The sequence below is a fragment of the Schistocerca americana genome, chromosome 3 (assembly GCF_021461395.2).
Source record: "Schistocerca americana isolate TAMUIC-IGC-003095 chromosome 3, iqSchAmer2.1, whole genome shotgun sequence".
Classification (NCBI taxonomy): Eukaryota; Metazoa; Arthropoda; class Insecta; order Orthoptera; family Acrididae; genus Schistocerca; species Schistocerca americana.
Window position 1 is genome coordinate 877,488,142 of NC_060121.1, and position 19,934 is coordinate 877,508,075.

At 40.8% G+C, this 19,934-nt stretch overlaps 1 protein-coding gene across 1 annotated transcript in view; it reads right to left on the reverse strand.

Moving 5' to 3' along the window:
* The window catches only part of LOC124606457 (cGMP-specific 3',5'-cyclic phosphodiesterase), a gene marked incomplete at its 3' end in the record, with an annotated part of 598,053 nt that overhangs the window by 42,057 nt on the left and 536,062 nt on the right, over nt 1–19,934 (reverse strand). Inside the window, exon 18 of the mRNA XM_047138439.1 lies at nt 14,859–15,004. Within this exon, the coding sequence (XP_046994395.1) occupies nt 14,859–15,004 (146 nt within the window). The remainder of the gene's footprint in view (nt 1–14,858; nt 15,005–19,934) is intronic.

Here is a 19,934-nt window from a genome sequence, read left to right on the forward strand (position 1 = left end):
CGGTATTGGAGGCGAAGCTAGAGACTAAGCCTCAGGACAAACGTGCTGAAATTAAAACTGTAAGTGAACAGAGGCTGAAAAAGCCGCCAGATAAACCGGATTTAGGATCAAAGCCGGATGGTTTGTTCTGGAATGACCTGGATATAGAGGAGGATTTACTGTGGGAAAATAAAGAAACAGTCGAGGACAAGTGTAGACAGATAGTAGTGTCTGTTAATATGCACGACCTACAACTAAACGCGTTGATGGACACCGGTGCAGAACTGAGTGCTGTATCTGGGAAAATATTTGAGTTACTGAAAGATAGACCTGGCATCGTAGTTATGCCAGTAACAGGAGTGAAAATTATCGGTGCTACTGGGAAGGCCAGTAAACCGGTCACAAAACAGAATTTTGTCCACTTCGAGATATGTGGGGCACGATTTGAACAAGAGTTTGTCGTCGTGCCAGACTTGACTACGGAAGTAATTATCGGGTTAGATTGGCTATTAAAATACCGTGCAGTGATTAATTGCGAAAGCAAAACTTTGACATGTACGTCACAAGATAAAACAATAGTAGTTAGTTTTGACGAGGCAGGAGACGGTGTGCATAGGCAATACCAGCCTATACACATTGTTAACTGGCCGGATGACATTGACGTAGGAATGAGTTTGAACTGCCGTAACATGAGGAATTTCGGCATTGACAAAAGTGTAGAAAGTGAATTGGAAGAGATAATCAAATTCCCTCCACGGATTGACATTAGTATTGGTGTGAAAAAAGATCGTTTGCGAGAAGTAATGAAGCTAAAAGCCGATGCTCGCATACGTCATCATGACGCTAAAGCGCGTTTTGCTAAGTTTGCGATCGGAGACTTAGTACTTGTAAAAGCTCATGAGAAATCGAGCGAGATAGACAATGAAATCTCTAAATTTAAGTTTGTTTATAATGGACCATATAAAGTCATTGGTATACCTCACACAAATGCTTATTGCTTAGAGTATCCAAGCTCTGGAAAGCTATTAGGTATACGAAACATTGTAGACCTGAAATTGTACCAACCAAGGGTTGATTAGTACCACAGATAGGGTAATTTGTACAATATGTAGATATAGAGTGTAAGATTTAAGGATGTGCCATGTGGCGATGCTTTTGCCTGACCTAGAGGTCATTAAAGAAGTTGTAATTAATAAGTAATTTATGTTGATTAAATGATTTAAGAGTTACTGAATATTAATCAATTTAAAAATCCAAGCTGCTAGTTTAAGTTTTCAGCTGAGTCACAGTAGATTAAGCAATGTAAATATGATTTTGTAACTAGCTGTAAGATTCCATGAATATGTGTTTTACTAGTCATTGCCGATGTACTTAGACGCTGTTTTAAGTTTCAGGCTTGTACATGTGTGATGATGAACAGTGTTGAGTTATCCACTGTGATAGTGTTAATGGACTCCTTGAGATTACTCGGGAGTGAGTTTTTCCGAAAGAATTCAGTGAAATGGACGTTCTGGAAATGCCGTTACACAGGCGAGTGAGATCAAGCGTGCCGCACAGGCGGGCGCAACAATACTGGCGAGGCGGTGCCGCTGTCGGCTCTTGTGCCGCTGTCGGAATTCTTTGTACTTGCGAGTACGGAAGGCGGAATTGTTTTTCTTCCCGGACAGATGATGTGAAAGAATTCTGCTGTCAATACTTATGTTTTTTTCGATCTACTGAATATTATTTTCTTGTTTAGCATTAAGTGGACTCTCATGGCAAGCGTATTAATTACGAAAAGGTTATATAAAATGTGTATTCTATGTAATTAATAATTAATTTGCGTATTTTGATCTACCTGTTTTTATGACCATGTACTCTGATTAATTTTGTAAATAGTATTCCATTTCATGATAGTGTTACGGATTTTGACGATTTTGGAATAGCTAAACCATTTTCTATATCTTCTATGAATTTTAATATGTTGTCAACCTGTTTTATTTTGTGCAAGATGACAGAGTGGAATAAGATTAGGAGTGTCTCCACTCAATTATTATGGTCTAAAAATTGATTTATGATTAATTAGACGAATGCTAAATTTTGTTGATGTTTTGAGCATATGCATTTCCGCTGTTTCTTTTTTTGGGACATTTTCTGAGTCTGTTTACGTTACACGAACATCCTCAGACAATGTGGGGCACGTGTAACGCCGGAAATGCATATCCTCCTATTTCCATCTATTGTACTATTATTTTTTTCCTTGTTTTGTTACCTCAAGATATGACATTTCTGTCTCTTTATATATTGTAATTGTTTTACTGTTTGTATATATATATATTTATGCACTCATGTCGATGTATAATTGGTTTGTTTCGTAAATATTATTTGTATTTTTTCGCTGGGTCTTGCCTAGGGAAAACTGCTATCGAACGATTACATCGATGGGTCGTGTGAAGAATCAAAGTGTGTAGGATCTTTGGTAGTGTTAACTCTGCCGCGTGGAGCGCGGGCAGAGGAGTCTGGCTGGAGTAGCGAGTGGAGCAGGTGTGTTGTGTGACGCTCCCGCGAGTTGCCGCGCTTTCGGGGTTTGGCAGCATGTAATTGCGCTCGACTCGCGATGATAGTTTCTGACATGGTGTCGCGGACGGGAAGCATTAGCTGGCGCACACCAAGAGCCCGTTTCGCCTGGTGACCGTGTCGAGAAGAAGGCGCGCCAACATCCAGCTTCTGCAACAGCGACGGCCGACAATGAGTGACTGTCGCCACCTCCTCGATCGACGGCTTCAAACCTTCAATCAACCAACAAGGAAGACTAAAAGCACGTAAAGTTTCAGAACTGTATGGCAGACCTCAGCTTTTCAAATTGTTCCATTTGCCTCGCAAAATTACAGCAACTTAGCATGAACCTTTGTTGCTCATTGTCCCAATTGCATTGCCAAGCAGGGTCCCTTCCTTTTCCGAAATGAGCCCGAGGGTCGTTGAAATTCAAACGCCAGCATCATTCGATTTCACTGCTTTAATTTCAAAGTTCAGCTGGCTACAATATTTAGATTGCACAAGCACAAATTAAGAGTGCGAGTTTTGTTACCGTATTTTAGTTACCTGTGACTGCAGCTCAGCTTGGTACGTACTAAATTTTACTATTGTTAATTGTTCAGAATCATTTAATTCAAGTTCAAAGTTAATTTTCTTATTTCTAAATTGCGGAGATTCAAGTAGCTTTTGAAATGATTGTTGAGGTAGTCCAAGACTAACCTTCTTTTACTGAATGTCGATGTGCTTCAGAAAGAAAGCTCACTATTAACTTCAGTCACTAAATTAACTTTCGATTTTCCAGTTTTATTAATTCTTTTGCTAAATTAAGTCAGAGTGTAGCGAAATTTATTACTTCTGACAAACTTTCAGTTTTCACACTACACGTGTCAACCTTCAGTTGCCACACTTCTAGTGCTAATTATATGTGTAATTACCTTTCTTTTTCAGTTACTATAGTAATTGTCCTTAGGACTGGCGACCGTAATTTCCCCCAAATCTCAAATATCTAATTACCGCTAGTTAATTGTTAACGTAACGGCCGCACATTTACTTTCTTCATTAACTTTACCCCTTTTCAAAATTAATTTCCACCAGTTTCATTTGCATTTTTCCTTTCATTTAGATGTAACCCTTTCCTCCCTCTTTACCGACAGATTAACTTCAGTGACGATTGCTTTTCCCAAATTTCCATTAGGTACACGCGGTTTAATTTTTCACTGTCATTAAGGTCGATAAGTGAGGGGGAGGTTACACGTGGCGACCTGGTGACAGGACTATCTTCGGATTTGAGGTTGTTCTGGACACGAATTTTGTATGTTGCAAATCTCGTAACGAAGTACTGGTTACGTACAGGCCGTTACGTCAGCGAGAATAAGTAGTGGGAGTAATCCTAATTATATTTGAGATTTGGCATTTATATTGAAAATTATTAAAATGAGTGAAGGCAACAATTGCCAAAATTTGGTAGTCTTGGATACGGAACAATCGGTCGAACAGTGGGAAACGCGCACCGCGGTACCCATTGTTCAGGGGCAGGCGGCTAGCATGAAAGACGCGACCGCCGAAACGCAACAAAGAGCAGAAATGGAATTCCAAACTTTAGAAAATGTTTCGGAATCGGAAGTGAAAATCAAATCTGAATCCCTTGATGACGAATACGGGGGGAAAATTAAAGAGGAAGCCGCTGCGGAAGTAAAACCGGTAGTTTCCGGGAATTTAACTGATTTATTGAATGTTTTGATTAACGAAATCAAGAGTCAATCGGCCAAGCAAGAAGATCAGGCTGCCAAGCAAGAAGCTCAGTCTGAAAAATTTGAACGGATGCTAGACAATCAGAACAAAGCTATTAACGTTGTTATCAACAATGTTGGAGTTGTTAACACAAAAGTTGATAAAATCAAAGAAGATATTGTTGTAATTAATACCGAAATCGGTAATCTTAAACAGGAAATGATAGGCGTTCAGGCGGAAATTGCGAGCATAAATACTCGTTTTAATTCTGAAATTAGCAGAATCGAGAAAAGTGTAGGAGAATCAGTTGCTCCGATCATCGAGAATAAGGTGACGGAACAAATTCAATTAGTGAAAAAAGAGGATCAAAAGAAGGTGGAAACTTTAAAGGCTTTAGTATCCTAAGTAGATACCAAAGTGACGAAGCAGGCTAATACCTGCGAAGAGAAAAAAAGGAAAGTAGAAACGCTTGCGACAACCACTTGCCAAGTAATTACGAGAGTGTCGGAATTAGAAAAGAAACTTGACGAAAAATAGAGCTATGTGCCAATCTATGCACATAGTTCGGAATTGTTGACGAAAGAGGAGCGGTTCGACCCCTTGAAAAAAGGCGGTATACACGCGACGGATTTCATTAAGAATTGTGAAAGAGTTTTACCCAGATCATGGACTGATGAGAGAAAAATTAATGCGATTATTGATGTGTTGGCTGGTGATGCCAAGCGTTGGGGCTTAAACCTCAACATTACGAACCTGACTTTTGACAAATTTAAAAATTTGTTTCTGGCTGAATACTGGTCAGAGCAAAAACAGCAAAGTGTCTGGCGCGAATTTGTCGTATCGAGGCCTTTCGATGCGAATTCGCGCGGTTCGATGAAGGAGTTTTGTGAGGGCTGGATCCGCAAGTTGGAATATTTGCGTGACCGCCGCTCGGAATCCGAAATAGTCTGGGAACTCTACAAGAAGCTTCCAGATGATACAAAACGATACGTAGGAAGCAATTACAGGACAATCAATGATTTCCTGGAAAGAGTGGAGGACGAGGACAATTGGCGCAATAATCGCGACAGTGGCAGAGGCCGTGGTAACAACAACGGGTACCACAGCAACCACAACAACGATAACCACGGGAATAATGCATACCGCAACCATGGCAGCAATAACAATAATGGTTCGGACCGTAATAACAATCGGTACAATGCAAATAATAACAGGAATGACGGAAACCAGTATCATACTAACATGATACAGGCTTCACAGAATAGTAATAACGCCAGAGGGTGTGATCAGCCGCCTCAGCAGCATCCGGGGAGCGTATCTGCTGGGACGAGACAGGGAAACCATTAGCCGCGCCGGTGAGGGGCCGACCAGGCGTGGAGAAATTTTGGCGGCCCAATAAAAGGAGAAAACCCAGGTGTCGTCGTTATGAAAATTCCGTGTGGAGTAATCAACGGCGGGAGAGTGTGCCAGTGTTAGGAGAAAGGAGTGCGCCCACAAGTAGTAGATCAACTGTATACACGGCAGTAGAAAATACATTCACTGTCAGTGAGAACAATTTAAGTAGTGTTCCGGAAATCGATTATAAAGGGGCAGCTGTAATACCCACAGCGGAACTGGAGATTGAGTTTAAGAATGATTCGCAATTGTTGAGAGAAGGTCAGATGTCGGATAAAACGTCCGTCATCGAGCGAGGGGATGCAGAGAGGGATGAGGTCTGGTTAAGGCAGTTCGGTCGCTTATACGACGAACTGAGAGATTATAGGGGCCTGTATGGGAGAAGTGTTTATGGGGAGCGCGTGCAGGATTTTCCGCGTCTCGTCCCGCAGGAAGATAGTGTTTGTGAAATGATTGAAAGTTCTGGCCCTAACCGGCAGACTTTACCAGAAATAGTTGATGTTAATGGGGAGCACGAGCAAGATTCGTCGTGTTTCGTCCCGCAGGAGTTAAATGTTGAAGGAGTAACGGAATGTTCTGGCCCTAACCGGCAGACTTTACCGAAAGTTTTAGTGATAGAAGTAGCCGACCCATCCGACGCAAACCTCCAGTTTAAACGTTGCGAGAGTATTAAGGAGAAAGATTACGAAAATTTTAGTGATAGCCGGACACGATTGGTAGAAAAGCACATAGATTACAGCGTGTATGAGGTTAGAGCTGACATTATACAGTCAGACGATAGCAGTGTGGGTTGCGCAGATCCAGAGGAAGTAATTTCAGATGCTACTGGGCACATTCCTCCAGGTAGATTGGCAGATGAGATCAATCTGACCAAAGTGGAATCAACGAAGGTGACAATTAGTGAATTGATAGCAAAGCAACACTCACTAGTTGACGAGTTACAGGAAAAGGTTTCGGTATTGGAGGCGAAGCTAGAGACTAAGCCTCAGGACAAACGTGCTGAAATTAAAACTGTAAGTGAACAGAGGCTGAAAAAGCCGCCAGATAAACCGGATTTAGGATCAAAGCCGGATGGTTTGTTCTGGAATGACCTGGATATAGAGGAGGATTTACTGTGGGAAAATAAAGAAACAGTCGAGGACAAGTGTAGACAGATAGTAGTGTCTGTTAATATGCACGACCTACAACTAAACGCGTTGATGGACACCGGTGCAGAACTGAGTGCTGTATCTGGGAAAATATTTGAGTTACTGAAAGATAGACCTGGCATCGTAGTTATGCCAGTAACAGGAGTGAAAATTATCGGTGCTACTGGGAAGGCCAGTAAACCGGTCACAAAACAGAATTTTGTCCACTTCGAGATATGTGGGGCACGATTTGAACAAGAGTTTGTCGTCGTGCCAGACTTGACTACGGAAGTAATTATCGGGTTAGATTGGCTATTAAAATACCGTGCAGTGATTAATTGCGAAAGCAAAACTTTGACATGTACGTCACAAGATAAAACAATAGTAGTTAGTTTTGACGAGGCAGGAGACGGTGTGCATAGGCAATACCAGCCTATACACATTGTTAACTGGCCGGATGACATTGACGTAGGAATGAGTTTGAACTGCCGTAACATGAGGAATTTCGGCATTGACAAAAGTGTAGAAAGTGAATTGGAAGAGATAATCAAATTCCCTCCACGGATTGACATTAGTATTGGTGTGAAAAAAGATCGTTTGCGAGAAGTAATGAAGCTAAAAGCCGATGCTCGCATACGTCATCATGACGCTAAAGCGCGTTTTGCTAAGTTTGCGATCGGAGACTTAGTACTTGTAAAAGCTCATGAGAAATCGAGCGAGATAGACAATGAAATCTCTAAATTTAAGTTTGTTTATAATGGACCATATAAAGTCATTGGTATACCTCACACAAATGCTTATTGCTTAGAGTATCCAAGCTCTGGAAAGCTATTAGGTATACGAAACATTGTAGACCTGAAATTGTACCAACCAAGGGTTGATTAGTACCACAGATAGGGTAATTTGTACAATATGTAGATATAGAGTGTAAGATTTAAGGATGTGCCATGTGGCGATGCTTTTGCCTGACCTAGAGGTCATTAAAGAAGTTGTAATTAATAAGTAATTTATGTTGATTAAATGATTTAAGAGTTACTGAATATTAATCAATTTAAAAATCCAAGCTGCTAGTTTAAGTTTTCAGCTGAGTCACAGTAGATTAAGCAATGTAAATATGATTTTGTAACTAGCTGTAAGATTCCATGAATATGTGTTTTACTAGTCATTGCCGATGTACTTAGACGCTGTTTTAAGTTTCAGGCTTGTACATGTGTGATGATGAACAGTGTTGAGTTATCCACTGTGATAGTGTTAATGGACTCCTTGAGATTACTCGGGAGTGAGTTTTTCCGAAAGAATTCAGTGAAATGGACGTTCTGGAAATGCCGTTACACAGGCGAGTGAGATCAAGCGTGCCGCACAGGCGGGCGCAACAATACTGGCGAGGCGGTGCCGCTGTCGGCTCTTGTGCCGCTGTCGGAATTCTTTGTACTTGCGAGTACGGAAGGCGGAATTGTTTTTCTTCCCGGACAGATGATGTGAAAGAATTCTGCTGTCAATACTTATGTTTTTTTCGATCTACTGAATATTATTTTCTTGTTTAGCATTAAGTGGACTCTCATGGCAAGCGTATTAATTACGAAAAGGTTATATAAAATGTGTATTCTATGTAATTAATAATTAATTTGCGTATTTTGATCTACCTGTTTTTATGACCATGTACTCTGATTAATTTTGTAAATAGTATTCCATTTCATGATAGTGTTACGGATTTTGACGATTTTGGAATAGCTAAACCATTTTCTATATCTTCTATGAATTTTAATATGTTGTCAACCTGTTTTATTTTGTGCAAGATGACAGAGTGGAATAAGATTAGGAGTGTCTCCACTCAATTATTATGGTCTAAAAATTGATTTATGATTAATTAGACGAATGCTAAATTTTGTTGATGTTTTGAGCATATGCATTTCCGCTGTTTCTTTTTTTGGGACATTTTCTGAGTCTGTTTACGTTACACGAACATCCTCAGACAATGTGGGGCACGTGTAACGCCGGAAATGCATATCCTCCTATTTCCATCTATTGTACTATTATTTTTTTCCTTGTTTTGTTACCTCAAGATATGACATTTCTGTCTCTTTATATATTGTAATTGTTTTACTGTTTGTATATATATATATTTATGCACTCATGTCGATGTATAATTGGTTTGTTTCGTAAATATTATTTGTATTTTTACGCTGGGTCTTGCCTAGGGAAAACTGCTATCGAACGATTACATCGATGGGTCGTGTGAAGAATCAAAGTGTGTAGGATCTTTGGTAGTGTTAACTCTGCCGCGTGGAGCGCGGGCAGAGGAGTCTGGCTGGAGTAGCGAGTGGAGCAGGTGTGTTGTGTGACGCTCCCGCGAGTTGCCGCGCTTTCGGGGTTTGGCAGCATGTAATTGCGCTCGACTCGCGATGATAGTTTCTGACATGGTGTCGCGGACGGGAAGCATTAGCTGGCGCACACCAAGAGCCCGTTTCGCCTGGTGACCGTGTCGAGAAGAAGGCGCGCCAACATCCAGCTTCTGCAACAGCGACGGCCGACAATGAGTGACTGTCGCCACCTCCTCGATCGACGGCTTCAAACCTTCAATCAACCAACAAGGAAGACTAAAAGCACGTAAAGTTTCAGAACTGTATGGCAGACCTCAGCTTTTCAAATTGTTCCATTTGCCTCGCAAAATTACAGCAACTTAGCATGAACCTTTGTTGCTCATTGTCCCAATTGCATTGCCAAGCAGGGTCCCTTCCTTTTCCGAAATGAGCCCGAGGGTCGTTGAAATTCAAACGCCAGCATCATTCGATTTCACTGCTTTAATTTCAAAGTTCAGCTGGCTACAATATTTAGATTGCACAAGCACAAATTAAGAGTGCGAGTTTTGTTACCGTATTTTAGTTACCTGTGACTGCAGCTCAGCTTGGTACGTACTAAATTTTACTATTGTTAATTGTTCAGAATCATTTAATTCAAGTTCAAAGTTAATTTTCTTATTTCTAAATTGCGGAGATTCAAGTAGCTTTTGAAATGATTGTTGAGGTAGTCCAAGACTAACCTTCTTTTACTGAATGTCGATGTGCTTCAGAAAGAAAGCTCACTATTAACTTCAGTCACTAAATTAACTTTCGATTTTCCAGTTTTATTAATTCTTTTGCTAAATTAAGTCAGAGTGTAGCGAAATTTATTACTTCTGACAAACTTTCAGTTTTCACACTACACGTGTCAACCTTCAGTTGCCACACTTCTAGTGCTAATTATATGTGTAATTACCTTTCTTTTTCAGTTACTATAGTAATTGTCCTTAGGACTGGCGACCGTAATTTCCCCCAAATCTCAAATATCTAATTACCGCTAGTTAATTGTTAACGTAACGGCCGCACATTTACTTTCTTCATTAACTTTACCCCTTTTCAAAATTAATTTCCACCAGTTTCATTTGCATTTTTCCTTTCATTTAGATGTAACCCTTTCCTCCCTCTTTACCGACAGATTAACTTCGGTGACGATTGCTTTTCTCAAATTTCCATTAGGTACACGCGGTTTAATTTTTCACTGTCATTAAGGTCGATAAGTGAGGGGGAGGTTACAAGTGGAATTGGTGGTTTAGTGTTTACTTTCATTGTCTTCTATTTTGCGAACTCATTGATAAACAAACCATTGGGTAGAAGTTTTAGGAGATTCAAAAAACATCAGGATTTTATTGATGACCAAAAAATATTTACATTTGAGTTGTGAGAATGAAATGTGTTGCACTTATTACACATAGCTTTTTTTAGGGACGCATAAAGTGTTATTAATTTTTATCTGAAAGTTCTTTGACTTGCTGTCTGGAACATTGTCGAAATGTTGCTCTTGAAATCATATGTGCTTGAGGACAGCATTACTTCTCGCAGTGTTTGTTTGGTCAATGACTTTGAGAACACAATAATGTAACTGAAAGGGATACATGCAGAATTCTGGTCAGTGAAGTAGTGGAGAGCTGGCACACTGATCCGGTTACAGGTTATTTTATGGTGATAACTGAATGTCTTCGGAGTATGCCTGTTGGAAGTCAATTATGAGAACTGGACTGCCACAGATCGTTTTACTGAATGCAGTAGTATGCGTGGAATTTGTGAGAACTAATGAAACAGTATAATGAAAGCGACAGTTCTGTAACCATTGACTTCAATATTTGTTGACATTCATCACTAATATCACCCATTTGAATCTATGAGGGTTGGAACTTAAATTGTGGCAACTATTTATTCACAACCGATACAAAAGAGTTACATGTTTGACCCTGTTACTGTCCTTCAAAGTAGTCACCAGCGTTGTGCAGTTGTGTAGAATCCGTTGCCAGCCATGTGGAAGGCGTAGTATACTGTTAGCACAGCCTGTTCTGTTGATGGTGCGAATGGAGCGGTCTACTGCTTGTAGAATCTCTGGATCAGTTCTGAAGAAAATGCCACGAAGTGGTTCCTTCATCTTCGGAATCAAATCAAAGTCACAAGGACTTAAGTCTGGGGAGTGTGGTGGATGGTACAGTACGTCCCAGTCCCATCGACCAAACAGAGCAGCCACAGCTTACGCTGTATGTTCCCGCAAATTGTCGTGCAAAATGATGGGTAGGTTGTGCAGAAAGTGTCGCCGCTTCTTTCGCAAAGCTGATCGCAGGTGATGCTCCAAAAAAAAAAAAAAAATGGCTCTGAGCACTATGGGACTTAACTTCTGTGGTCATCAGTCCCTTAGAACTTAGAACTACTGAAACCTAACTAACCTAAGGACATCACACACATCCATGCCCGAGGCAGGATTCGAACCTGCGACCGTAGCAGTCGCGCGGTTCCGGACTGAGCGCCTTAACCGCGAGACCACCGCGGCCGGCTGTGATGCTCCAAAACCGAAGAGTGATACTGTGCATTGATGGTCTGCCGTGGAGGAACGTAATGCGTTAGTGTCTCTACAGCAGTGTTGCCAACCTAGTGAGGTGTTGATAACGGCGTCTTTGTCGCCTTAAAGGCATTCTTGACTAACAACAACTCACCACGTCCAGTCTCAACGGTAGCTAACGCTGACGACCGGTACAGCGTGTACTTAAAAGCAAACATGATTTGCATCCTCTTGGTGGCGCCATTTTTCAGATGGAGAAACACGCCTACCAATTTTCGTTTATGTGGCACAACTTCTTCTTGGTATTGCGATTTTGTTCCGTGATGAATGACTGTTGTACATTGTACGTATACATCTTAAAATGCAAATAGATTATATATCGTTGTCAAAGTAATTACAAGACTGTGAAATAAAGGCGACTTTAAGGATATCACTCTTAACACGGCTCCTGCAAAGTCAAGTTACTGCTGTGTAGTCGACACATTAAATGACTGGCCACAGTGGCGTTCAAAACTGTGAGACTTGTTGGAACACTGCAGTAGCACGGATGACCACATCAAATTCACGATGCAGATTGGAAAGGATGGTGCTCTGCCTTTCTTGACTTCCTCGTCTGCCGAAAACCCAATGTGTGTCTCAGGCGCGGTGTACACTGAAAACCATCTCACGTGCACCGGTGTCTGCACGCTTACAGGCATCAGAACGCAGTTCAAAATCGATCTTTGTAAGGACCTCGGTTCACTGAGGTAGAAATTTACCGCAAGAATTGAATCGGTTAGGGAGAGTCGTTCGTGAGTAAGGATACAACAAAAAACAAACATGATAAGTAATTCAGAAGGCTTTTGCGAGCAGAACAGCGCCGAGAAGCGGAGTCCTAAGCTTAGGTACTAGTCATTCTGTGGTTCAGTGACAGGGAAGATGATCCAGCTGTTGAGCAGCCATAACTTCAACTCATGACGCCTGTCGCTCCTGGGCCCAATAGGTGAGTGGTGGATTGAACACGAATGGTGTGTGCGACAGTCTTATCCAGAAAAAGTGCAAGCAGCTGGACATTGTTTGGAAAAGGGACATAAAGTTGCACTCAGGAACATCTCCATATTTAGGAGTGCAAATGATTCTGTGAAAGTGTGGGATAGTGAGATTACTGAAAGTATAGAGGTCCAGATATTCAGCATCAAAAATAAAGTTTGCAGGTGAGTAAAGCACAGGACCTGGCTATCACAAGATTAAAGCAGACCCAGGATGGAAACACTCTCTTATACGGCGATGGATTCACCTCCTTCGTCGTCACAGCCGGTGACAGAGCTACTCAATAAGTGATGCAATTGATGTGGCAGTGAGTCAGCACTTGACAATGGCCATAGAGCACTCAGTGGAAAGCTCGAGGGTGTAAAACCATTTGTTGTGGCTACGACTCTGACAAGGATACACTTAGGATGCATACAAATTACATTATGTAGAATTTACGTATTTAAATCACTTTATACTTAGAATTTGTCTGTAACTATTCTTACACAATATAGCATTTCTGGAGAGAAGCTAACTTTTCAGTTTACTTTAAAAATGGTTAGCTGTCCTATACTCCGTCTGTAGGGTGGTAGTCTGTTGTAAAATACGCTGTTTGCGTTCGCATGGTCCCTGTAACCCACACACATCAAAAAAAGTTTTGCATCACCTCGGTTCCGCCAGTTCAAGAACCTGTACAGAAATTTGGAATAGAGATCAACATAAACATAATTTCTGCCCTTTTTATTGCTCATGAAAACCGCAGATTGCATGTTGTACCACCATATGGCGATACCTCCAGAGGTGGTGGTCCAGACTGCTGTACACACCAGTTTCTCTAATACCAAGTAGCACATCATATTGATGTATGCCTGTATTCGTCGTGACATACTATCCATGGCGATTCGGCGTGGATCCCTCAGAGTGGTTGGTGGGTCACGTCGTCCATAAACATTTATTTCAGGCATGTTCGATAGGGTTAATGTCTGGAGAACATGCTGGCCACTCTAGTAGAGCAAAGTCGATATCCTGAAGGAAGTCATTCACAAGATGTGCACAATGGGGGCGTGAACTGTCGTCCATGAAGACGAATGCCTTGCTGCCGATATAGTTGCACTTTCAGTCGGAGGATGGCATTGACGTATCATACAGACGTTACGGCGCCTTCCATGACCACCAGCGGTGTACGTCGGCCCCACATAATGCCAGTCCAAAACAGCAGGGAACCTCCACCTTGCTGCACTCGCTGGACTGTGTGTCTAAGGCGATGAGCTTGACTGGGTTGCCTCTTAACATGTCTCTGACGATTGTCTGGTTGAAGGCATATGTCACACTCATCGGTGAAGAGAACGTGATGCCAGTCCTGACTGGTCCATTCGGCATGTTGTTGGGCTCATCTGTACTGCACTGCATGGTGCCGTGGTTGCAAAGATGGACCTCACCATGGACGTCGGGAGTGAAGTTGTGCATCATGCAGCCTGTTGCGAACAGTTTGAGTCATAACACGGCGTCCTGTGGCTGCACGAAAAGAATTATTCAACATGGTGGCGTTGTTGTCAGGGTTCCTCCAAGCCATAATCCGTAGGTGGCGGTCATCCACTGTAGTAGTAGCCCTTGGGCCGCCTGAGCAAGGCATGTCATCGACACTTCCTGTCTCTCTGTATCTTCTCCATGTCCGAACAACATTGCTTTGGTTCACTATGAGTCACCTGGACACTTCCCTTGTTGAGAGCCCTTCCTGGCACAAAGTAACAATGCAGACTTGATCGAACTGTTGTATTTACCGTCTAGGCATGGTTGAAGTACAGACAACATGAGCCGTGTACTTCCTTCCTGATGGAAACACTGGAACTGATCAGCTGTCGGACCCCCCCAATAGGTGCTGCTCATGCATGGTTGTTTACATCTTTGGGCGGGTTTAGTGACGTCTCTGAACAGTCAAAGAGACTGTGTCTGTGATATTGACAGTCAATGTCTATCTTCAGGAGTTCTGGGAACCAGTGTGATACAAAACTTTTTTTAATGTGTGTGTTATTTTTAGTCTTTTACTACTGGTATTGTAATTATCTCTATACTTGGAATTGTGTTATTGACAATATTTGCTTAATGAAGCTGTGCCCTCTACTATGTATAAGAAAAATTATTCATATGTCATGCATAAACATTTCTGAACATAACAACACACAGTATGTTTGTTTTATGACATACGAATACGAAGGCTGCAGGGGCGCTTGATGTGTCGCTACTCACGATTGGCTGCTGGTTGAGCTGCAGCTTCTCGAGGTCGCCCTGGTCGAAGAACTCGTCGGCCACCATCTTGGCGACCTTGTGCTGCACCTCCCACGGCTTGGCGATGGCGCTTACGTCGCACGCCGTCATCATCATGCCGCACAACACTGCGCATGCATTGTTTGGTCCAATCAGTTTACTTTCCGGCTTGGTTAAAGAACAACACATGCTCAGCTTTAAGGTCAGTGGGTGGCAAAGGGTCAGCGCAATTTGTTACGAGTTTTTGTTTAAACCGTATATACGATGCTCCTTTGGGAATCAAGTGAGCAAGCCCACAGTACACAAGTGCCTTACTTACTGCAGACTATTAAATAATTTTTCAGGGTAGTCAAGATGCACCACAGAGGGCAGTACACAAGCTACTTCTCTTAAACTCTTCATACAACTTTACGATTTCATCAGCTTAAACTAAGGTAATGGCTTTGCTAGGAAGGGAACCAGTGACAAAAAATGGTTCAGTTGGCTCTAAGAACTATGGGACTTAACATCTGAGGTCATCAGTCCCCTATAGTTTTCTTTTCAAATACTTTGGCTGTAACAAACTGTTAAGAAGATAAGGATATTAAAAACCAAAAGCCACCTATCAGGATATGTAAGGTCATGTCCTGACTATCTCATCATTGTCCATCCAACAACCAGTTAGGACAGAAACTAGGGATTAATCTCGTATTGTAGGCGTCGTTTAAGAACGGGCTTTCCAAAGCTCTACCTCTAATTTGGTGAAATAGGAGATGAAAGGTTTTTTAAAAAATATGTCACTGTTAGGGCAGTTTTGAAGGTAGACATACGAGAATTGGTATTTGGATTCTCAGTCTGAAATAATGAAATACCTGTTTCAGCATTTTTGGAAATTTAATCGCTATGGGGGTGAAATAGTGGGCGTAAGTTTTTATTAAAAATAAACCATTGTTAAAGAACTATAGAACTATTAAAGCAGTTTTAAACTATCTATGAAAACTAGTATCAGATCTCTTGGTTACAAGTAAGAAAAATATGTGTTTCACTGTAGTCGGAAATTCAACCTATAAAGAAATATTTCATTATGAAAGCATTTTAAAGCTAAATCTATGAAAGAAGTAAAAAATATACATAGAAGAAGTAAAAAATATACATATCTCTGTTTTTGGAAATTAAACCTCTAAGTAGGTGAAATAGTAGCTGAAATGTTGTATGAACAAATTTCATTGTGAAATCATTTTTAAAGTTAAAGCTGCGAAAATTGGTTCTTTGGCTTCTCAGTTGCAAATTAGAAAATACGTCTTTCGCTGTTTTCGCAAATTCATGTCTTAAGGAATTGAAATAGGTCCAGAATAATTCACTGACTCGTAGTCGCACAGCCCAAGACTTATCATCGTCCATCCCAAACCGCTAAGGACAGAAACTTGCAAGTTGGAGATGATGTAGCTCTTATACTGTAAGCATCGTTCAAAAAGGGATTGCTCGAATTCCTCCTCATAAAGGGGTGAATTAGTAGATGAAAGGCTTATTGAAAGTATGTCACTATTAAGGCAATTTTGGTGCTAAAACTATGAAAATTGGCATTTGATTTCTCAGTCAGAAATAAAAAAATATATGTTTCAGCATTTTTGGAAATGCAGTCGTTAAGGGGGCTAAATTGTAGGTGAAATCTTTCTTGAAAATGAATCATTGGTAAAGGACTATTGCAGCATTTTTTAAAGGTAGATCTACGAAAACTGATATTGATTTTCGGTGAGAAATAAAAAATACGTGTTTCAATGTTTTCTGGAAATTCAGTCCCCTATGGGAGTGAAGTAAGAAATGAGAAGTTTTACGAAATTATTTAATTACCAAATCATTACTAAATATATGAACATTTGTACTTAACTTCTGTTTTAGAAATAATGAAATACTTATTTCACTGTTTTTGAAGATTCGGTCCCTAAGGGGTGAAATAGGGTATGAGAATTTTTAAGAAAAATGTCTGTTGTGTTCAAAATTTTTCAAAACTATATCTATGAAAATTGGTATATCACTTCTCGGTTAGATATAAAGAAATATGTGTTAGAGGAAAAGCCCATGATTCTATGGCCTTAATTAACATGAAAAGTTTAGAAAGTATTGCAGTTTGTGAACAACATAAAAATTCTATTAAAGAAGAGCAAAAAAAAAAAAAAAAAAAAAAAAAAAAAGATACGTGCAAACCATACAGTCATTCGAGCGAAGCAGCGGGCAGTAAACCAATCCATACATATTACTAAATTAAAGTTCCGCACTAAATTTTTCTGTCTTTGGGCTAATCTCAGGAACCATTGCTGGGATTATGACATAGTTTCCATAATAGATTGAATGATTCACGAGGAAGATTTGTGAATATAATTTGTAGTTGTACGAATGATTGATGTGTATTGCACGTGTTGTTATCTGTTCCATATTTAACAGGACTTTGCAGTGACATCTCGTAGCAATTATTGAAGCTACGAACTGGCCAGCTACAGAAGAGGCGGTATCTGGCGGTGAAAGCAGTGAACAGCTGCCACAACTCCAGAAAACAGCGAAGTTTGACCAGAATCTATATATACACACCCACACGCGTTATAAACTAAGGTCCCTGACTGCGTTTTCCTGTCTGTGTATGAAGGCTAATCTCAAGAACTACTGTAGGAATTTTAATACGGTTTTCACTAAGAGACAGACTGGCTCACCATGAAGGTTTGTATGTATAATTTACTACTGCTACTCCAGACAAGTCGTCTGACTGTGGATATATAGTGCCACCCGCATGAAGCCGGGGCCGGTCACTAATGTCGAAAACTGAGGGAAGAGACTCAAATGAAATTTTATGAAGTAATGGCCGTGTGGAGCAGGATATTGGGCAAAAAGGAAAGATTTTGGGTAGTTAACAGCGTTATAAATGAAGTTCCAAGCATCTATAAGAAGTTTTAGCGGAGAAGGTAAAATCCAGCCATCGACACAGAGACAGAATCGGGTGTGAGAGCAAAATAAAATAAAATGAATGGCAGAAAGACGTCCGGGTTGTGTCAGGTCAGCGATCAAGATCCTAAGGAAAGCCTTACATTAGAAACCTCTCGGGTGAAGATCAGTTGGCACATCGACAAAGTGGTGTAACCAAACAGCTTAATCTTGGCCTAAGTCAAGATGAGTGGTAGAAGATGAATCAGAATGCAAAGGTAACTGTATTCGCTGACAGCACTTTTCACAGTTTGCACTTTATTTTTATGTGAGGTCCATAAAAATGTTGCAGTGGATGGGTATCCACCAGAGAAGACCTAAACAACGTGGCACAATATGAAGAAACAAGCAGTCTTGGATGGAGTGTTAGTTTTTTATTATTCCCCAATGACGCGTTTCGCCTTTATTTAGGCATCTTCAGACTGGTTGATTGGTAGCGATGGGTGCAAGGGATACCGTGCATAAAATATCCCAGCAGAGAGAAGTCACTTGCCAAAGCTTTAAAAACACTGCACACAGTCCAGTGCAAACCAAATCAAATGACTGAAACAGAAAGGTGAGAAGCGATAGTGGCTCACCAAGCACCGGCAGCTGTGCACCATGGAGCAGTCAGTTCAACGTGCACTTCCAGCCATGGTGGAAAAAATTATAAATAAATAAAAATAAAATTAAAATATATTTGCACGAGTAGGAATAAGATGGTAATGTCCTTACTAACATTAACATTAATAGTGTATACATATACTATAAAGTGACTAGTTCCACATCATTTCGATAAAAGAATCGTTCAAATGATCTGTGGTCATGTAACTGACTAACTAATTAACTCTGTAGAAATTATTGCCAGGCGTGAAAGAAACGGAAAATCGCAGAAAAATGCTAGCACCGTCTGTGGTTTGAACCTGAGACTTTTGGATGTGTATTCTAAGACTTAATGGGCAATCTTCGAATATCTCCATTGCTCTCTAATTCGCAACGTATTGTTGACGTATTTAATAGGTGAATAAATGTATTGTGAGGCTATGGTTGATATACCTTTCGCTTAACAGATGTGCATGTGTGAATGACACACATATTCTAATTACTTTTTGTGAAATGAATACTTATAGCCTCTACATGTATGCCATGTAACCAACAATAATGTACTAGGCGGAGAGTGCTTTGCACCAACATAAGTGATTAGATCGATTTCTTGTGTGTTTGGTACAATTTCTTGCAACTGATTTTAAGCTGCCTTCTCAATGAGCTAGATACTTGTAGTTTCAAACATAGCTCAGAAATCGGTGACAATTAATTCGCTTTCTTGGTGGTCTATTCGGTTGGGCTAGGGGTGGGGGTGAAGAGGTTTTGGTAATGCTTGACATCTAGGCTGCGCTGCACAACCAGGAAGTTGCGTATGTAATATCTCAAAGCACTTTTACATCTACATCTATGTTGATACTCCGCGATCCACCTTACGGCACATGGCGGAGGGTACCCCATACCACTACTAGTCATTTCATTTCCTGTTCCACTCACAAGTAAAACGACGGAAAAACAACTGTCTATATGCCTCTGTATAAGCCCTAGTTCCTCGTATTTTTTCTTCGTAGTGCTTAGGCGCAATGTGTGTTGGAGGCAACAGAATCGTTCTGCAGTCAGCTTCACATGCCGCTGCTCTAAATTTTCTCAATAGTCTTCCTCGAAAAGAGCGTCAGCTTTCGTCTAGGGATTTCCATTGAGCTACTGAAACATTTCAGTAACGCTTTCATGTTGTTCGAAGCTACCAGTAACAAATCTAGCAGCATGCCTCTGAATTGCTTCGATGTCTCTCCTTATTCCGACTTGGTATGGTTCCCAAACACTCGAGCAATACTCAGGTGTAGGTTGCACTAGCGACCTATCTGTCACCTCCTTCAAAGATGAAGCACACTTTCCTAGAATTCTCTAAGCCGACCACTCGCCTTTCCTACCGATGTCCTCACGTGTTCGTTCCATTTCATATTGCTTTGCAACGTTACGACCATATATTTAAACAACGTGACTGTGTCAAGCAGGACACTAATAATGCTGTATTTAAATATTAGGGTATTGTTTTTCCTACTCATCCGCATTAATTTCATTTAT